The sequence below is a fragment of the Bombina bombina genome, chromosome 6 (assembly GCF_027579735.1).
Source record: "Bombina bombina isolate aBomBom1 chromosome 6, aBomBom1.pri, whole genome shotgun sequence".
In the NCBI taxonomy this organism is placed as follows: domain Eukaryota; kingdom Metazoa; phylum Chordata; class Amphibia; order Anura; family Bombinatoridae; genus Bombina; species Bombina bombina.
In genome coordinates, this window is record NC_069504.1 from 1,044,012,495 (window position 1) to 1,044,033,787 (window position 21,293).

The window sequence follows — 21,293 nt, forward strand, 5'->3', positions numbered from 1 at the left end:
ATTGGTTTGTGATAGAATATATATATATATATATATATATATATATATATATATATATATATATATATATATATATATTATATATATATATATATATATATATATATATATATATAATATATATATATATATATTATAGTCTCAAAGTGTTTAATGTCCCTTTAAATTCAGATGTATCATACAGTTATATTTAACACTGGAAGCATAAGGGAACTGCAATTTTATGGTGGCAGCCACCCCATTTGTTTTTTGGCCTTTAGGGGATGATTAACCTTGGCTGCTAAGTTAATGTTTCTTTGTTATAATTTCCTGAAATCATTTCCTTTTTATTTCCTTGGGAAGCATAACTGAAAAAAGTGACTTGTCAATAAAAGAAATGTGAGTTCACCTCTTATTTTATTTGAAGAGCAATATGGGTGTTAATATTTGATGTAAAGGCAATGCTAGCCAGACAGTAGTAGTGGAGGTGTTTAGTCCTTTAGTATTCTTGGTACAGAGTCAAAGCCTCCTAACCATCTACAGACCCAGACTAAGGCTCACTAATTTAAATTAGTGAGCCTATATTGCAATATTTTTATAGTTCCTATCAAAGAAGTTAAACACATAGGTAACGCTGCAAGATTTGATGCTTCCAAGCAGCTGCACCTGGAAAATGCTGTCCATTTGCAAGAGCACTATATGGCAGCACATTCCCTACCATCTAGTGCTCCAGACACCTACCTAGGTATCTCTTCAACAAAGACCATGGGAACGAAGCAGATTTGATAATAGAAGTAAAGTGTAGTTGTATGTTCTGTCTGAATTACAAAAGAATGGGTGACAGTCTCTTTTAAATCTCACAAATTGTAACTTGCACTCTCCAATGACTAGAGACTAAGATACCAGTAGTGAACACTACTCTCACTTTTTTGGATAAGCAAATAATTTCAAAATAATATTTTCCACTATGAAAGTGGCAGTAAACATGAGACCGAAACATACATTTTATATTACACATGCGTCTCTACACACTTTAGATTACACATGCGTCTCTACACACTTTAGATTACACATCCGTCTCTACACACTTTAGATTACACATCCGTCTCTACACACTTTAGATTACACATCCGTCTCTACACACTTTAGATTACACATCCGTCTATACACATTTTGAAGACGGTGAGTTACTATCCAACCTCCCGTTGTTATGGCTGTAAAGGGGTTAACTGAGTGAAGTTTAAAGGGACTGTAAAATTGGTTTCTCATGATTCAGATGATACAGCATATACATTTTAAACAACTTTAATTTACTTCTATTATCTAATTTGCTATGTTGTTTTGATATCCTTTGTTGAGAAGGATACCTAGGTAGGCTCAGGTCCAAGAAGCTAGCTGCATTAATGTCTCATTGATTTACTGATGTGTTTAGGTAGCTCCCAGTAGTGCATTGCTGCACCTTTAATAAAAGATACCAAGAGAATAAAGCAAAACTTAATAGAATTAAATTGCAAAGTTGTTTAAAATTGTATCTGAATAATAAAAAACATTTTGGGTTTCATGTCCCTTATTTTATAACCTTATCTTACTGTCCTGCTACAAGCAATTAGGAATATATCTATAGCTCAATAAAATAAATGCAAACCAGGGGCGGAGTTTGCTGCCATGCTAAGCAGACTCACATTGTGAGAGCTCTGTACAAGTCTGCCCAGAAAGGTGGATTATTTCTGACTTTTTTTTAAAAATAGTTACTCTGACTTCAGAGAAATGTATTAAGCCTGCAACTACTTATTTTGTGGGTATCTGACCCTTTAACTCATCTAGAGGCAGCTTGGGAGCCTGAGTACAGACCACGTATCTGGAACCTACTACAGCAGCTGACTACTCCAATCCTGAGAGCACCCTTACATCTCACTTGAGGGTCGGGGCTCCGCTCCAGAGCTGAGAACAGGAGGTACCCTGTTTTGGCGAGCATCACTGCAGAGGCCTTAAAGTCTGTTGGGCCTACCTACCACCCACCACCGATGCACCCAGCAAGCGACAGAGCGGCGAGCACTCCCTTAGCCTGACCGGAGTTCCTCTGAGCTGTTAGATCCGTATTCCTGCGCAGGGTCGCCTGTACAGGAGAAAGGTTGTTGCCGGCTGGCACAGTGTTTTTGACCACGTCCGTAGTGGAGGCCTCAGGTTGATCCGAAGGAGCACGAAAAGCGGCCATTTTTTCCTCTTTGTCGCCGGAGCAGCTAGCCGCATCAGCGCCAATAACAGGCCCATCCCTCTTTTCAAGGCCACCTTTATCCACCGGACCAGGTCGGGGATCACCAGGGCTTCTGCATTGATTGGACAACAGGCTTAATCACCCGAAAAAGGGTCAGGCTGTGCCAGTGCATGGTCTGGGCATTGCTCTCAGATGGCCTACCATCTCATTGCAACTTAGCTGAGCCTGTCACCTCCTGATCAACACTAGGACTTTGTTACTTCAAGCTGGGTGAGATCTAAACCTTCATACCCTGTCAATACATGTGTGTCAATTCACCCGCACCTGATTACCCACAATAAGCACCTATCCCCCATTTACCCCCCAGGGCTGGATAGATCCTGGTGAGAAATATGTAATAGATCTCATCAGCCTAGGTAATTGATATCACAGAACTGCCACAAAATACATCAGTGGTAGCTCAATTCTGGAGGGTGAGGAGTCTGGAACTTTCCCCAGCCCCTATTACTCTAAACGGTCAAGAGGCCAGGGAACCCACCCCTATATTTTTGCTTTTTTTACCTACCCAAGATATCCCAGGAACATTCAACTCCCCCTAATTACTCATAGCTCTCCACAACTTATTTTGCACAAAAAGGTTTAGTAACTTCTCCTTTAAAGAGGGTATAAGCCAGAACTCTTGTGAACTTAACCTTTACTGGGCATATTTTACCCCGGAACCTCCTATACTTGTGCTGATTGTTCCAAATTATGTTGGTCGCCACCACATCCCCTTTCTTCTTCCTTTTTTTGTATCCCCATTTTCCCTGAGGTGGGAGTGCTGAGTCCCTGGGTGGCTGCGTGGCGCTCTGTAGGCTTAGCCCGTAAAGCTGCGACATACTGTTTATCTGTACCCAAGTTGTGTAAACTGTCTTTACTATTTGTGGTTTGTGAAGCGGGTACTGGCTACTAGTATTTGCTGTTTTATTGCTTTGTGTCCTTTACCCCCACTTTCTCTCCACACACCTGGTGGGTTGTCTCCTCATATCCCTTTGAAACTTTCTTACTCCCTCTCCTTCATACATTCTCTCCACCTCTACCTTTCCTGCCTGGCGTGTACAGGTGGGTCACCTCCACTCCCCTTCCTCCTGGGTCGTATCCACATTTTCCCTGAGGTGGAGGTTGGGTGTCTTTTCTGGTCCTTTCTTCCCCTATCAAACATTTAGAGGCTGCACCCCTAAAGGTTTTTTCTCTCTCGTATGTAACCTCAGATGGTGAATAAACAGACAGATAAAATGAGGTAGTGCCACTTGAGACGCCCTCCAGCCCCGCTCTAAAGGTATATGTGTAATGCCTGATTTGTAACCGTTTTAGTTGACCTAACCCCCTTTTTCCACAGCGGTGTGTATTTTGTGCTTTGTGACAGAATTGCAGTCCCCTTTGAGATTGCTCTTTTCAGGGTCCAGTGGCCTTTACAATTCCTTATTCTGCCAGGAAGCACCCCAAGTCTATATCTAAGTCCAAGAAAACAGTGTATGACCACTTTACACAGTCAGTTAAAGAACCAAACATGGAGACCCACAGAGATTTAAGTGATCCAGACTCAGGACAAGGAGTCCCAGTCTAGTATGCATTCTACGGCCTCATCTCAACACGATTACAGAATTCACACTAAAAAAAAAAAATGCTGGCTATGCAGACCCGATCCATAACCCAGGAGATACAGCGCAGCTCTGCTGAACTTAAGGAGATCTCTGAAATAAGAGAAAGGGTAGATGCGTTGGAGTGCAAACAGGATGATATTGCTGTGGACCAATCTAGCCTGCTCTCATACTCGGAAAATCTGGCTGACCAAATCTCACAATTGGAACTTGAGGACAGGTCCAGATGCAACAATATAAGGTTTAGGGGTATCCCAGAGTCTGTTTCGCAGGGAGATCTTCATGAATATCTACAGGTCCTGTTCCATGAGCTGGTGGGCTCCTCGGAGGACCTAACTAGCACAAGCCATTGCAAGCTAATAACCTATTTTTCTTGGATTGTTCTGTTAGCACCTGCAAATGTTTAGATATGCACTTTTTACATTTTCTTTATATTAATCTGAATTGTATATTTTGAGGTTAACTGTTTGTTATGGTTATACAATTGATTTTCACAGAGCGGGGCTGGCGTTATCGGCCCTTATTACCTCTGCTCTTTAGCACAGTGTTCTCCCCCCCCACTTAGAAGTCCATACTAGAGTTCTTTGAAGGTGTGGTGGAAGTAGTCCACCTCCAAGACACTTTACCAGTGTCTAACCTACCCTATCTCCCCCCCCCCCTTCTACCTATCCCCATTAAATAGCTTGCATACATTACTTTGGCTTTACTCACACCCCAATTTTTGGTTATGTCAACAGTACGCATCCTTACCCATAATGTTAAGAGGCCTCAACTCCCCTCACAAGGGCAGTTTGTTGATCCGATCTCTGAAGCATCATAACCCAGACATTGTTTTCCTTCAGGAAACACAATGGTTAGTGAATGAGCCCCTCAAACTCACCTCCAAGTCCTACACTCACATTGAATCTGCCCCTTTTACCAAGAAAAAAAAAAAAAAAAATCTTACTTCATAAGCGACTTGCCTTCAAATTAATCCAGGTCATTAAAGATCCCCAAGCAAGATATGTCATTTTGATTTGTAAATTGAATCACGTAGTCTACACGCTGGCCTCCATCTATCTTCCCAACACTCATCAGTCGAAATGCCTAAAGCACATCCTACATGTACTAGACTAGGTCAAACAGGGTAGAGTCCTTTTGGCTGGGTTTGGGACCATAGAGCTGACAGGAAAACTATTGATACAGATAAAACACTCGCCTGCTGAACTTTTGGCTAACAGGTTTCGCAACTTAATGTCTTGCTCAGGGTATTATGAAAACATTTGGAGAGCCACCCTCCCAATGGACAAGGACTATACACACTTCACAATCCCACATAAATTGTACACTAGGCTTGACTACATATTTTCCACAGCTGACTCACTGGACCTAGTTACACAAGCTAAGATCTCCCTATGTGCCTGGTCTGACCACGACCTTGTGTTGGCTGACATCCATTCGGCAAACATCTCACATACTAGGGCCACATGACGCATGCCTCACCATATCCTTGGAGATGTCCCATTTAGAGAAGAGCTCTGTAGGGATATCACATTTTATACAAATTAACGATAATTCATTAGTCCAGGATAACACTTGATGGGGAGCCGCGAATGCCCCACAAGGGGGCTTTTGATTACCAAACAAGCACACCTTACAAAGCAGGCCAGCCTCACCCTTTCACAAGCCCATATTAAGCTTTGAAATCTAAAAACACAAAATAGGGGTACCCTGTCTCCAGCCTTAACGCATCAAATTGCAACTGTCGAGAACCACATTTCACAAATTGAGCTTCATAGAACACAACTGAACCTAACCAAATTAAAGCAGTTTTACTATAAAAGTAATAAAGCAGACACCCTACTGGCCAACAAAATTAGAAACCGGGTGGGTGCCTCACATATCTATAGCATACGCTCTTCAAACTCCTTCCTTAAAATTCCATCACAAATAGGAGGGGCATTTGCCGATTATTCTAACCTGTATAATATAGGTAGATCTGAGAAGCCCCAGGAAACCTCCTTAGACAATATACGCTTAGTTTTAGATTCCCTAAAGCTTCCCACACTTACTCCCGAACCGCGCGACCTCCTAAGCTCCTCCTTTTCACCTATGGAAACCCAGAGGGCCATCAAAAATTCGAAGTCTTTTAAATCCCCGGGTCCAGGCGGTTTCCCAGTTCATTTTTATAAAATCTTTATTCGGGAACTCTCCACACTATTATTTAGGCTTTACAATCTTGCTAGAGAAGAAGGCTGTTTTAAAAAAGAATTTCTGGAAGCCACCATTGTCACTATCCTAAAACCGAACAAAGACCCCTCCTTATGTACCAGTTATAGCAGATATCCCTCATTAACACTGACAAAGTTTTACTCTAAACTGTTGGCTAACCATGTGGCAAGTCTCTTGACATTCCTTATCAACCCAGATAAGGTGGGGTTTGTCCCACAATGAGAAGGCCCGGATAACACTAGGTGGCTGCTTAATATTCTCAGCCTTTCCGCCAAACTTTATAGGCCCTTATTGGTTATCTCTTGATGCAGAGAAGGCTTTTGACCGAGTTAGGTGGCAGTATCTGTGGGAGGTACTTGAGAGCTTTCCGTTCCCTAGCGAAATGGTAAAAGCGTTTAAAGCCCTGTACTTTACTCCCACAGCCTCAGTAAGTGGTCTCCACTCCTCGACGTTCTCCATAACAAATGGCACTAGGCAGGGTTGCCCGCTATCGCCCTTGTTATTCGCGTTGGCATAGAACCTTTGGCGGAACAAATTAGAATGGACTCTCAAATAAAAGGAGCCAACTTGTTCGGTACACAAGATAGCTTTATTTACAGACAATGTTACTTTGTTCTCGTGGGATCCTGCACATTCTATTCCTAGACTGATGGATATTTTGGCTTTCTTTGGAGCCCATTCTTTCTATAAGCTAAATTGATCAAAAACAGATATATATATATATATATATATAGATATATATATATATATATATATATATATATATATATATATATATATATATATATATATATATATATATATATATATATATATATATATATATATATATATATATATATATATATATATATATGCAGGATATCCCTTGTGACCAGTTAGCCTCCCTGAAATCTAGATTTGACTTCACCTGGACAGGGAAATTTGTCTTACACCTAGGATTTAAGCTTTCTGGCCATTTTCCCCAGATAATTAAGGACAATTACCACCCTCTTATCAATGCTCCATTCACTTAAGCGCGATTGGAACCTCTCTCACTTTCCCTGGCTAGGTAGGATAGCTGCATTAAAAATGTCCTTTATGACCAAGCTTACTCACTTATTTCGATGCCTTCCCATTAGGATCCCTAAGCACATACTTCTACAGTTTCAAAGTGAACTGACGAAATATATCTGGCAAGGTAAGCCCCCCAGAGTGGTGCACAAAATACTTCAACTCCCTAAAACCTCTGGGGGTATAGCGTCCCATTCTGTGCTCCGATACTACGAGGGAGCGATGCACACCCATGTTGCACAATGGGGAGTCAAACACTCCCAATCCAAATGGAGATCAATCAGGCTTTCCTACTCTATAAAATTCACCTTCGAGACCTAGTATGGACCCCCCACACTGTCGTAGAGAACTAGACTTAATCCTGTGGTTCGTGAGTGTTTAGCTATGTGGGACAAGCTTCGGCACTATGCCCATATAGCCCCGCACCCCTCTCCTATAACTTCTATCGCTGGCCTTCTCATGGGATTACAGGAAACTCACCCCACATAAATGGGCTCAACTAGGAGTCAATCTGGTCTCAGACCTTTGGTCCTCCTCCCCTCAGGGCTCATTTAAACTTCTTACCCAGCTTGGAACTGAACCCCTAATCCCACCAGTCTTACCCTTTGAATTTCATAGAATCAAAAGTTTTTTTTACTCAGTTGGGGTTTCAAGCCAGGCTTGGCTCACCCGCTGACCCCCTGGGAAACCGTCTGGAACCAAGGTTATAGGCTTTGTAAGCCTTTATCCCTACATTATTTGTTACTTGGAGGCACCCCATTCTCTGAAACACCGGCTCACCTGCAGCGTTGGGAGTCCCTCCTGGGCATCCCCCCATATTTGGGGATGTACCCTAGAACTTACTCAGAAGGCTATTCACTGCACTATATGAAACCTTTTACAAACTCCTATTCCACTGGTACTATGTCCCAACTAGGATAGCCAAGATGTTCCAGAGAGTGTCCCCTGAATGTTGTAGAGGCTGTGGTCAGAGGGGCAACACAATCTGGTGAGTGCCCTAAGATCCAGTCCCTATGGAACACTTGTTTCCTGGCCCTGGCCGGGTTGGGAATACCCCTCCCCAGTTCTCCGTCCATGGCCCTGCTACATATAGGTGTACATACTTTACTGAAGCACCAATTATTCATATGTATTTACCTATTTACAACTGTTAAAAACACTATAGCCTGTGCATTGAAAAAGGTGTCCCCTCCTAGCTGGGCCAGAATATGACACATACACCCCCACATACACCCCATGGAGAAGGATACATTTTATAAACTCTAAAATACAGACCTTTTCGAACTTGTGTGGGTGGATTGGAAAGATAAAATTGACACAGAGTGGAGACCCAACATTCTGACCTCTGACTGAGCTTAATGATGTAGAGGGCGGACAAGACTTTCATTTGAGTCCTACATGTGAGTTAACATTTATCCCTATTCCTCCCCCTCTCTTGAATCAACAATTCAGGAAAGCTGGGGACCTATGAGTCCCCTTTATATTTCATTATTGTGTCTTAAGTCTTTGTTTCTTGAAAAGAAGTCTGTTCAATCAATATTGACTTGATTTGCTATTGAGATTATTTTGTATTGACATGTCAAACACTCAAGTCTCTTGTCCTTACATGTAAACAGTGGATTTTCTTTGCTATTTATTTTTGTTATTCTCATGTAATTTCTGTTTCATGGTCAAAGCTTTTGAAGAAAAAAAAAAAATAATCAGGATGTGGGTCTGGTTTACATATTTTTTTCCCCCTAATTATTTCTCCACAAAGTACGAATAGAAAACTTTCAAACATGGCAGCACCCATTATGTTATAGAATTTAGCGTACTTTATAGAAACTAAACTTTTACACTTATATAATCAATATTTAAACTAATAGGATAATACTAATACAAATTTTCGAAGGCTAGTCTTTGCTTTGAATACATTTTTTTCTAGCATGCATCTGATGTTAAATATCCCTTTAAGTTACTAAAATTTTCAGTATATATAGGGATACAACTGGCAAAATCAGCTATTTTAAAATGACAAAATAGAGATAGATGAGCTGCTTGTAAACAATGTATTTAATTGGGAACATAATGGGAGAGAAAAAATTTCAAGCACAACAAATTTTAGCATTAAACCAATAACTCCATCCTTTTTAGTATGTTGCCTTTGTTTGCTATAAATTACTATTTTTATAATTTTTTCTCTTTTTTTTTTTTTTTTTTTTTAAATTTAACATTTTATTTGAGGTTGCAAAAGAGATGCAGGCAAAAGGAAACAAACAAAAAAAAAACTCAGCTTCAATGACATAGGAGAATCACTGTACCATTTACATGTTGAATGTCAAATTAAGTAGACAATCGCCCAGTCATGCAAATAGAAGTTAACCTCTAAATTTTCAATTAATAATTAAAATATTCCCTTACAACATAATAGAAAATCAGAAACAATAATTCCCCTTACTGAAATAAGGGTCTCTCGTATCTCCTGGGATAGAAATTGAATCAGGGTAGGGATTTTTAGGGGAAAAGGAATAAAAAAAAAAAAATAAAAACACAAAATGGGCCTCTTTTGGACCCCAATTGGAGACCAGTAGCTTATAATGTAAATTTGATACATAATGAGTTATGAATGAATATAAAATAATTTGCAGTATACTTATTAATAAGGTAGGGAGAGAGACCTTTCAAAAGTATCTGTCATCTATGTAGGAGTATGTTATGCAGCTGCAATATTTAAGTGCTCAGCCCAATATATAATGTTAACACAGCTATGGATGAAGTTAGAGGCATGGACCCACACAGTATGTTCCTATGAGACTGTATGGGGAAATGAAAGCAGGTCTATTAGATCCTAATGGAACCTTTATAAAAGTAAAGGTAAGTGGGTATGCTATAAATGCGACTTTACTGCCATCTGATGGAGAGACTTGGCAACTATACAAAATGGAAACCAAGTAGCTGACACAAGGAACTCAATACTGCTAATTAAGTATAATTCTGTGTTTCCTAACAAGAGTTGCGAGAGCAAATTAACTTTAAGCAGACCAGGAGAATGACTTAATATAAATATGTAGATATCAAAAGTCCTGCTGATAAGATACCTAGCACACTGTCTAATAGAAGGTTCATGCCAACACCACTTCTCCATAGTTCCTTTCAAACATAACAGCACAAACCAGATACCCAGGATATCAGTCCTTGTCTCCTCGTCTCACCTAACCCACGCCGCATTTCACATGCCATGGGCACGCTCTAGGCAAAAAACAAAGCTGTATAACTTTGGAGAGTTCCCGAGTGTCACATGAAATGGTCCGTTCATCTTCTTCAGTACATCTCCAACTATCTTACGTAGCTGTTTTGAGGAATTTTCGTTCACAACCTGAGCAAGGCTAGGATCTGCAGAACGCAACCACTTCCGCTCAAGCACAACTCTCCCAATGGTCTGGGTGAGCTCAGTCGCCTCTCCTGCACAGGGTTGTGACACACTCCAGCTCGAAAACTCAGACAACCACAGCTGGCTGCCCAATTCCATATAGAATCTTAGAGGAGCATGTTGTAGGCTTAGGCGTGCGTACACTACCCCATTCACTTTAAAAATGATCCAAAATGCTTTTAAGTTGAGCGTCCAGTAATCTGGTAAGAGTAGCTATTAGTGATGCTTCTCTTGTATCCATTCTATGTCGATACGTGTGTTACTTTCTTTCATTAAATTATGGCACTGGCCGTGCAACAATGGCGCGGCAGTTATGAGGACAGATGAGGCTTCAGTAGTAAGGGAAGGCCTCAAAGTACAAAGTCCGATACTGAGGGCTCGTAGGCCACACCACAATCCAAAACCCCTTCTTTTGGGTCAGAGTGCCTTCATTCGAGCTTCCCCACCTATTTAGATGGTCTGTCACCAAGATTTCAATGTAATTTTAGGTAAAAGTGGTGAATGACTCAGGAGCTGAAGCTCAGTGTGACCAGTAAGTTGGCCACCGCCTGGAAGTCCCCCTTCTTTCCTTATTTTATGTACCCATACAGAAAGCCCAGTTACAAAATGGTGTATACGAAGTATGGGTGCACTTGAGAGTGGGTAATTATGGTGAAACCAATACAGAGCAAAAATGCCAAAATGGCCTGTCTCATTTTAAAGGGACAATCTACTCCAAAATTTATATTGTTTAAAAATACATCTCTTTATTACCCATTCCCCAGTTTTGCATATTAATATACTTTTTACCTAAGCCTCTGCAGACTGCCCACTTATTTCTGTCTTTTGACATACTTGCAATTTCGCCAATCAGCGCCGACTCGCATAACTCCATGAGCTAGCCATGTCTAGCTGTGAAAAATGTAAAAATGCACTGAGATAAGAGGCAGCCTCCAAAGGCTTAGAAATTAGCATATGAGCCTACCTAGGTGTAGCGTTCAACAAAGAATACTAAGTGATCAAAGTCAATTTGATGATAAAAGTAAATTAGAAAGTTGTTTAAAATTGCATGCCCTATATGAATCATAAGTTTAATTTTTGACTAGACTGTCCTTTTTACGAATGGAAACTGGTCAAAATTTGTCCTTCAGCAGTTACAAGCGTGCAAACTTACCAGAAGGCAAAAATACAAAGCTGGCCTTGAATCCTGGGTAATTGGTTTCCTGATCACTTCTGAAAAATATGAACATAGTATTTCTTGGGCTGAAAATTGGAGGAGGGAGTGAAGAACCACATAACTTAGCTGAAAGACATAAAAGGAAACAAAAGCAATGATTTCAACATTTCATTGATAAGTGATTTGTTTCTTACAAATCATTTAGAAAAAAAATAGTTTGAAAGAATATTTGTGTGCTGCACTATTCTGTACTTGCTTTGTTTAAAAAACTAAAATTCTGAATGTTTATTAAAATTTTCTTTTTTAAAAACAAATTTAAATGTAACTTTGCTGCAGGTTGCAGTGTGTCACCTTTAGGACGACTTCTTACCTAATCCAACCCTTCTTCAGAGTACAGGGTCACATTAAGAGGAAGATTAGTGCGGTAGAACCCAGATCCGGCCTCAGTGGTGGGCCTACTAACAGAAGGCCCTGGTGCAAAAACATTATTTATGTAAGAACTTACCTGATAAATTAATTTTTCATATTGGCAAGAGTCCATGAGCCCGCTATTTGGCTATATATTAAACTGAATTGTGGGTGTGGTGAGGGGTGTATTTATAGGTATTTTGAGGTTTGGGAAACTTTACCCCTTCTGGTAGGATTGTATATCCCATACGTCACTAGCTCATGGACTCTTGCCAATATGAAAGAAATTAATTTATCAGGTAAGTTCTTACATAAATTATGTTTTCTTTCATGTAATTGGCAAGAGTCCATGAGCTAGTGACGTATGGGATAGTAATACCCAAGATGTGGAACTCCACAGAAGAGTCGCTAGAGAGGGAGGGACAAAATAAAAACAGCCATTATCCGCTGAAAAAAATTAAATCCACAACCAAAAAAGAAAACTTAACATAAAGCAGAGGAATCAAACTTAAACCGCTGCCTGAAGAACTTTTCTACCAAAAACTGCTTCCGAAAAGGCAAATACATCAAGTTGCTGCTTTGCAAATCCGATCAAACGAAGCTTCATTCTTAAAAGCCCACGAAGTGGAGACTGATCTAGTAGAATGAGCTGCGATTCTGAGGCGGGCCTGACCCGACTCCAAATAAGTCTTATGAGTCAAAAGCTTTAACCAAGATGCCAAGGAAATGGCAGAAGCTTTCTGACCTTTCCTAGAACCGGAAAAAACAGACTAGAAGCCTTCCTGAAATCTTTAGTAGCTTCAACATATTTCAAAGTTCTTACAACATCCAGAGAATGCAAGGATCTCTCCAAATAATTCTTAGTATTAGGACACAAAGGGTACAACAATTTCCCTATTAATGTTAAAATTCCTAACTTTAGGTAAAAATTAAAATGAAGTCCGCAAAACTGCCTTATCTTGATGAAAAATCAGAAAAGTTGACTCACAAGAAAGAGTAGATAATTCAAAAAATCTTCTAGCAGAAGAGATAGCCAAAAGGAACACCACTTTCCAAGTAGTTTAATATCCAAAGAATGCATAGGCTCAAAAGGAGGAGCCTGTAGAGCTTTCAAAACTAAAATTAAGACTCCAAGGAGGAGATATTGATTTAATGACAGGCTTGATACAGACCAAAGCCTGAACAAAACAGTGAATATCAGGAAGCTTAGCAATCTTTCTGTGAAATAAAAAACTGAAAGAGCAGAGATTTGTCCTTTCAAGGAACTTGCAGACAAACCTTTATCCAAACCATCCTGAAGAAACTGTAAAATTCTAAGAATTCTAAAAGAATGCCAGGAAATTTTTTGAGAACACCAACATAAAATATATAGTAAGTCATCCAAACTCTATAATAAATCTTCCTAGAAACAGATTTACAAGCCTGTAACATAGTATCCATCACCGAGTCAGAGAAACCTCTATGACTAAGCACTAGGCGTTCAATTTCCATACCTTCAAATTCAATGATTTGAGATCCTGATGGAAAAAAAATGGTCCTTGAGACAGAAGGTCTGGTCTTAAAGAAGTGGCCAAGGTTGACAACTGGACATCCAGACAAGGTCCGCATACCAGAACCTGTGAGGCCATGCTGGTGCTACCAGAAATACAAACAAATGTTCCATGATGATCTTGAAGATCACTCTTGGAAGAACTAGAGGCGGGAAGATAAGCAGGTTGGTAAAACTAAGGAACTGCTAACGCATCCACCAACTCCGCATGAGGATCTCTGGACCTGGACAGGTACCTGGGAAGTTTGTTTAGATGGGAACCCATCAGATCTATTTCTGGAAGGCCCCACATCTGAACAATCTGGAAAAAAAAAATCTGGATAGAGAAACCACTCCCCCGGATGTAAAGTCTGATGGCTGAGATAATACGCTTCCCAATTGTCTATACCTGGGATATGTACTGCAGAACAAGAGCTGGATTCTGCCCAAGCAAGTATCCAAGATACTTCTTTCATAGCTAGGGGACTGAGTCCCACCCTGATGATTGACATATGCCAGTTGTCATTGTCTGTCTGAAAACAAAAAAGAATGGTTCTCTCTTCAGAGGCCAAACGTGAAGAGCCCTGAAAATAGCACAGAGTTCTAAAATATTGATTGGTAACCTTGCTTCTTGAGATTTCCAAACCCCTTGTGCTGTCAGATCTCCAGGCAGCTCCCCAACCTGAAAGACTTGCATCTGTTGTGATTACAGTCAAGGTTGAGTTGAACGAACAAAAGAGACCCCTTGAATTATACGGTGGTGATTTAACCACTAAGTCAAAGTTGAACATTGGAATTTAAGTATATTAATTGTGATATCTTTGTATAATCCCTGCACCATTGATTCAGCATACAAAGTTGGAGAGGTCTCATGAAAACGAGCAAAGGGGATCGTGTCCGATGCTGCAGTCATGAGACCTAAAACCTCCATGCACATAGCCACTGAAGGGAATGACTGAGAATGAAGGTTCTGACAGGCTGAAACCAATTTCATTTGTCTCTTTCCTGTTAGAGACAGAGTCATGGACACTGAATCTATCTGAAAACCTAAAAAAAGTTACCCTTGTCTGAGGAATCAAGGAACTTTTTGGTAAATGTATCCTCCAACCAGGTCTTTGAAGAAACAACACTAGTTGATTCATGCGAGATTCGGCAAAATGTAAAGACTGAGCTAGTACCAAGATATCGTCCAAATAAGGAAGCACCGCAATACCCTGTTCTCTGATTACAGAGAGTAGGGCACCAAGAACTTTTGAAAAAATTCTTGGAGCTGTCGCTAGGCCAAATGGAAGAGCGACAAATTGGTAATGCTTGTCTAGAAAAGAAACTCAGAAACAGATAGTGGTCTGGATGAATCAGAATATGAAGATATGCATCCTGTAAGTCTATTGTTGACATATAATGACCTTGCTGAACAAAAGGCAGAAAAGTCCTTATAGTCACCATTTTTAAAGTTTCTTTGGGACAATGAATAGATTTGAATAAAACCCCAGACCCTGTTCCTGAAACGGAACTGGTATAATTACCCCTGAAAGCTCTAGATCTGAAACACTTCAGAAAAGCCTGAGCCTTCACTGGATATGCTGGAACGTGTGAGGAAAAAAAAAAATCTCACAGGAGGTCTTACTCTGAATCCTATTCGATACCCGTGAGAGACAATGCTCTGAATCCATTGATTTTGGACAGAAACTGCCCAAATGTTTTAGATTTACCCTTAGATCTTTTATCCTGAGGTAAAAAAAACACTCCCTTCCCCCCAGTAACAGTTGAAATAATTGAATCCAACTGAGAACCAAATAAATTGTTACCTTTGAAAGAAAGATAGTAAGATAGTAATATAGACTTAGATACCATGTTAGCATTCCAATATTTGAGCCACAAAGCTCTTCTAGCTAAAATAGCTAAAGACAGATTTAACATCAATTTTGATTATATCAAAAATAGCATCACAGATAAAATGATTAGCATGTTGACACAAGTGAACAACGCTAGATAAATCAGGATCTGTTACCTGTTGCGCTAAACTTTCCAACCAAAAAGTTGATGCAGCTGCAACATCAGCCATTGAAATGCAGGCCTGAGAAGATAGCCATAATATAAATAAGCTTTCCTTAGATAAAATTCAAGTTTCCTATCTAAAGGGTCCTTAAAGGAAGTACTATCTTCCATAGGGATAGTAGTACATTTGGCAAGAGTAGAGATAGCCCCATCAACTTTGGGGATTTTTTCCCAAAACTCCAATCTAATTGCTGGCAAAGGATACAACTTTTTAAACCTAGCAGAATGAATGAAAGAAGTACCAGGCCTATTCCATTTGTTTGAAATCATATCAGAAATAGCATCAGGAACAGAATTTAAACATTTACTAGTTTTAGTACCAAGAGGGCTAGTTTCCTCAATATCCAAAGTAATCAACACCTCTTAACAGGGAACAAATATACTCCATATTAAAGAGATAAGTAGATTTGTCAGTGTCAATATCTCATGTAGGATCTTCTGAATCAGATCCTCAGGGGAGGATAATTCAGTATGTTGTCGGTCATTTGAAATTTCATCAACTTTATTAGAAGTTTTAAAAGACCTTTTACGTTTATTAGAAGGCAGAATAGCAGACAAAGCCTTCTGAATCGCATCAGCAATAAAATTTTATATTCACAGGGATATCATGTACATTAGATGTTGAAGGAACAACAGGCATTGTACTAGTACTGATGGATACATTCTCTGCATGTAAAAGCTTGGCAACTTACATACTACCACTGGAGATATAATCTCTGTTAATTTACAACAGATACACTTATCTTTGGTAGAACTGTTATCATACAGCAGGAATCCAACAGTGGTTTCTGAGACAGGATCAGATTGAGACATCTTGCAAATGTAAGAGAAAAATCAAAGCAAAATTATCAATTTCCTTATATGGCAGTTTCAGGAATGGGGAAAAAATGCAAACAGCATAGCCCCCTGAACATAGAAAAAGGCATGAGGCAAATAGGAAGTGGGGTTTAATAAAATTATTTGTCGCCAAGTATGACGCGCAACGCAAAATGAAATTTTTTGGTGCCAACATCCGAAAATGATGCAACTCGCGTCATGGCAGACACAACCTTGTGCAAGGAACCTGGCATCAACTAAGACGCCATAAATGGCGAATTTGCATCACCAAACGTACCTTCGTGCCAAAAATTTCTCACGCCAAGAATGATGAAGTAAATATTAGCATTTTGCGGCCTTCGCGAGCCTAATTTGGCCCGTGAAAATTTATGAAAACAGTCAATTTTGAAGAAGGTAAGAAAAACATAACTTCCAAAATATGTTTTCCCCATTTTGAAACTGAAAGTCTGCAAAAGGAAATATACATAAACCTGACTCACAGCAAATATAAGTACAATACATATATTTAGAACTTTACATTAACATAAAGTGCCAAACCATAGCTGAGAGTGTCTTAAGTAATGAAAACATACTTACCAAAAGACACCCATCCACATATAGCAGATAACCGTTTCTGTACTGGTTTGGCTATCAGTAGAGGTAATGGAATATGAGAGTATATCGTCGATCTGAAAAGGGAGGTAGGAGATGAATCTCTACGACCGATAACAGAACCTATGAAATAGATCTCCCATGAGGAAAACCATAGAACTCAATAGGTGATACTCCCTTCACATGCCTCTGACATTCACTGTACTCTGAGAGGAATCTGGCTTCAAAATGCTGAGAAGCGCATATCAACGTAGAAATCTTAGCACAAACTTACTTCACCACCTCCATAGGAGGCAAAGTTTGTAAAACTGAATTGTGGGTGTGGTAGGGGTGTATTTATAGGCATTTTGAGGTTTGGGAAACTTTGCCCCTCCTGGTAGGATTGTATATCCCATACGTCACTAGCTCATGGACTCTTGCCAATTACATGAAAGAAAACATTTTTTGGGCTCCCCAAAGGCAACTCAGAAATAAGCAATAGTAATATACATGCTGCTCTGTATAATTTTGAGGATAGATGGACCTGGAACCTGCACTAATAAAAGTCTCCCCTGTATTAGGTTTGTTCACATTATGCTCACACCTATCTATATAGACTGGTTGCTATGGACCACCCAGCACTTGGGCCCTGATGCCACTGCACCAATGGTAGTTCCGCCCCTGTACTGTGCTTAAAGGGATAGTAAACCACAAAATTTTCTTTTATGATTCAGATAGAACATACAATTTTAAACAACTTTCCAATTTAATTCTATTATCAAATTTTCTTCATTCTCTTGTTATCCATTGCTAAAGGGACAGCATTGCACTACTGATGGGAAGCTGAACACATCTAGTTATCCAATCACAAGAGACAAATGTGTACAGGCACCAATTAGCAGCAGCACCCACTAGTGTATGATATGTGCGTATTTATTTTTTAACAAGGGATACTAAGAGAACAAAGCACATTTGAAAATAGAAGTGAATTTAAAAAAAGTGTCTTAAAATTACATGCTCTATATGAATCGTGCAAGTTTAATTTTGACTTTCCTATCCCTTTAAGGACCATCTCCCTTAGAAGAGGCTCTGGGATCCACGGCACTAATCCTCTTTTTAGCACGGTCCTGGACTCTGAAGGATAAGCGTGGCCATAGGTAAATATTAAACCTAATTTTAAGGATAATATATAATAATGAATTTTGTTAGTATATTAGTTCTTTAGTGCATTCATTTAGATATTTGTTTCATTAAAATAAAATGCACATCTAATTTTAGTATAACATTTGCAATTTATAGGCAACATTTTGTTATTTACATCTAATGTGTAAAAATTATATATATTTTTAGAACATTTAGAGAGACAGTAAAGTCAAGATTATTCTTTGATGACTCAGAGCTTGTACCTTTCAATTTACTTTTATGAAAATGTAATTTGTTTTCTTGTTATCCTTTGTTGAAGGAGCAACAATGAACTACTGGGATCTAGTGGGTTATAGTTAGTTGCTTTTATATGCTGCTCGTCATTGGCTCACCCAATGTGTTCAGCTAGCTCCCGGTAGTGTATTGCTGCACCTGAGCCTACATAGATACACATTTCAAAAAATGATTCCAAGAGAACGAAGCAAACTGACTTAATTAGTAAATTGGAAAGTTGTTTAATACACAATTTGAATCATGAATGTTTAAACTTCGACTTTAAATGGTCTCAGCTACGTAAAGGGACAGTAAACCCATTTTTTTCTTTCATGATTTAGATAGAATGTTTAAAATTGTATGCCCTAATTTACTTCATTGTCTTGTTATCCTTTGTTTAAAGAAGAGCAATACATTAATGGGAGCTAGCTGAAAACCATTGATAAGAGGCATGTGTACAGTTACCAAATCAGCAGCTTCCGAGCCAACCCAGCTATGCTTTTTAACCAAGGATACAAAGAGAATGAAACAAGACAAACTGGAAAGTTATTTATAAAGTGTATGTTCCGTTCCATCATGAAAGAAAAAATAAATTGGGTTTCATTCCCCTTTAAGTAGGGAAAGCTTATAAAAAGGGTCTTCAGGATGAGGTTTTAAAAAGTGTGTTCTGTGTACTTGTGGTTTTGAAAATATTGCAATAACAAAGATTTCTAGATACTAAAATTTGAGTAAGCAAGAACTGTTTTGGATTTATATGCTAAAAACAGCTGCCTTTTGATTTGCTGTAGTGTCCATATCCTATTTTAGAAAACAAAATAAAAAATAAAAACGTTTGAACGCCTTGAGCACTAAGGTTATGCATATGGTTCTCTCAAAAGCCTGCACCAGTATGCTCTTATATAACGGATACCAAGAGAAAAAAAAAAAAAAAAATTGGTCAAAAGTAGTAAAAAAATTTTTTTAAATTGTACATTAGCTGAAAGTTTCGTTTTGACTGACAGCTCTCTAATATTTCTCAAGCACCATTTCTGCAGGCCCTTTATTTAAAAAATGACAAACGTCAATTTTAAAATACATGCTGTATCTGAGTCATGAAAGCTTTTAACAACTTTCAACTTTACTTATACTGTACTATCAAGATTACTTTGTTCTCTTTGGAGCAGCAATGCAAAAGCGGGAACTAGCTCTCAATTGGTGTCTACACACATATGCCTCTTGTCATTGGCAAATTAGATTAATAGAAGTAAATTAAAAAGTGGTTAAAAAACTGTTCTCAGTATCTAAATGTAGGGGAGAAACAAATTTAATAAATAAATTTAGAAATATGTAGTAGCCTCTATTTTATCATAGAGCATTGTACCAGTGCAAACAGATGAGAACATTTTAATAAAAAACTCAGGACATGTAGCCACCAATCAGCAAGCGCTATCCAGGTGCTGAACTAAAAATGGCCGGCTCATATGCCTACATTCCTGTTTTTCAAATAAAGACAGAAAGAGAACAAAGATTTTTAATTTATTGTTTTCATGAGTAAATTAGAAAGTTGCTTAAAAATTGCATGCTCTATATGAATGATTTAAGAAAAAAAATTGGGTTTTGTGTCCCTTTAAGCAAGCAGACTTTTCTTCAGTCCAAAAATGTTAATGCAAAAAAAAAAAAAAAAAAAACATACCAAGGAGATTTGTCTCTTCATTTTCATCATAAATGGACACATGATCATATTCACAGTTCTTCTGAAATTCTAATGCAAAATCTTCAAACCACAGCTAAAAATAAAATTAGAAAGAAAAACGTTTAAAATGTGGTAATTATGCGTCTACATGGGAACTGAGTCTACATTATAAAACACTCTAGGAATTATCAAAACAACTTCTCCAAACTTTTATAATGTGGTCCTTTGGGGCTTCAATTATCCAGTGGCAAGTTGTGTAACTGGGGTATAAACCAGGGTAATTGATGGTGTAGATCTTCCCTTCAGTCTTCAAAACAGCAAGACTATCACAGCCAGAACCTTGTTTAAAGAATGAAGGATATTTCATTTTTAAATATTTGATATGCAAATAAAGTTGCCACTTTAATTAAAGCACTGACCAGCAGATGTTGCAGCTACTGCAGAATAACGCAGCTCAAACCCTTGGCCGGTATTAGTTGCATCCGAGAAAAAAGTGACAGTCACATGATTGGATGAGATCAGCAGAGGAGAGGGAACAATTGATCCGCACATCTTTCCTACAGTGGAAACATTCAAATTACATTGCTGCAGAAACACTTTCATCTTATCAAAACAAACCAAATTTATGTTTGCTCAGACAAATTCAGACCAGGGTGCAGCATTATTTATCTGCTAATGCCAAGTTTGCTTTATTGAAAGCTACGCTTACTAGAGCAATAAAAATGTTTTTTATTTTTCTACATAATCATTGGGTTAATTAAGGATATGTCAAACACATTATTGCATTTAACATCACTAAAGCACGTTTAAAAAGAAAATTTATGCTTACCTGATAAATGTATTTCTTCTTAGACACGATGAGTCCACAAATCATCTTCATTACTTATGGGGTATTCACCTCCTGATCAGCAGGAGGAGGCAAAGAGCACCACAGCAGAGCTGTTAAATAGCTCCTCCCTTCTCTCCCACTCCAGTCATTCGACCGAAGTTAGGAAGAGAAAGAAAAAGCCAAAGTGCTGAGGTGACTGAAGTTCACAATAAATAACATCCTATCTTAAAATGGACAGGGCGGGCGGGGGACTCATCGTGTCTAAGAAGAAATACATTTATCAGGTAAGCATACATTTTCTTTTCTTCTTAA

General features: G+C 38.8%; 1 protein-coding gene across 1 annotated transcript in view; it reads right to left on the bottom strand.

Annotated features, from left to right (window-relative positions):
* The window catches only part of OVCH1 (ovochymase 1), a 173,544-nt gene that overhangs the window by 108,076 nt on the left and 44,175 nt on the right, over positions 1-21,293 (bottom strand). Inside the window, exons 10-15 of the mRNA XM_053719672.1 lie at positions 20,572-20,709; positions 20,361-20,491; positions 20,153-20,246; positions 11,661-11,789; positions 10,353-10,662; positions 2,050-2,306 (exon numbers count right to left, since the gene is read on the bottom strand). Coding sequence (XP_053575647.1) covers positions 2,050-2,306; positions 10,353-10,662; positions 11,661-11,789; positions 20,153-20,246; positions 20,361-20,491; positions 20,572-20,709 — 1,059 coding nt within the window. The remainder of the gene's footprint in view (positions 1-2,049; positions 2,307-10,352; positions 10,663-11,660; positions 11,790-20,152; positions 20,247-20,360; positions 20,492-20,571; positions 20,710-21,293) is intronic.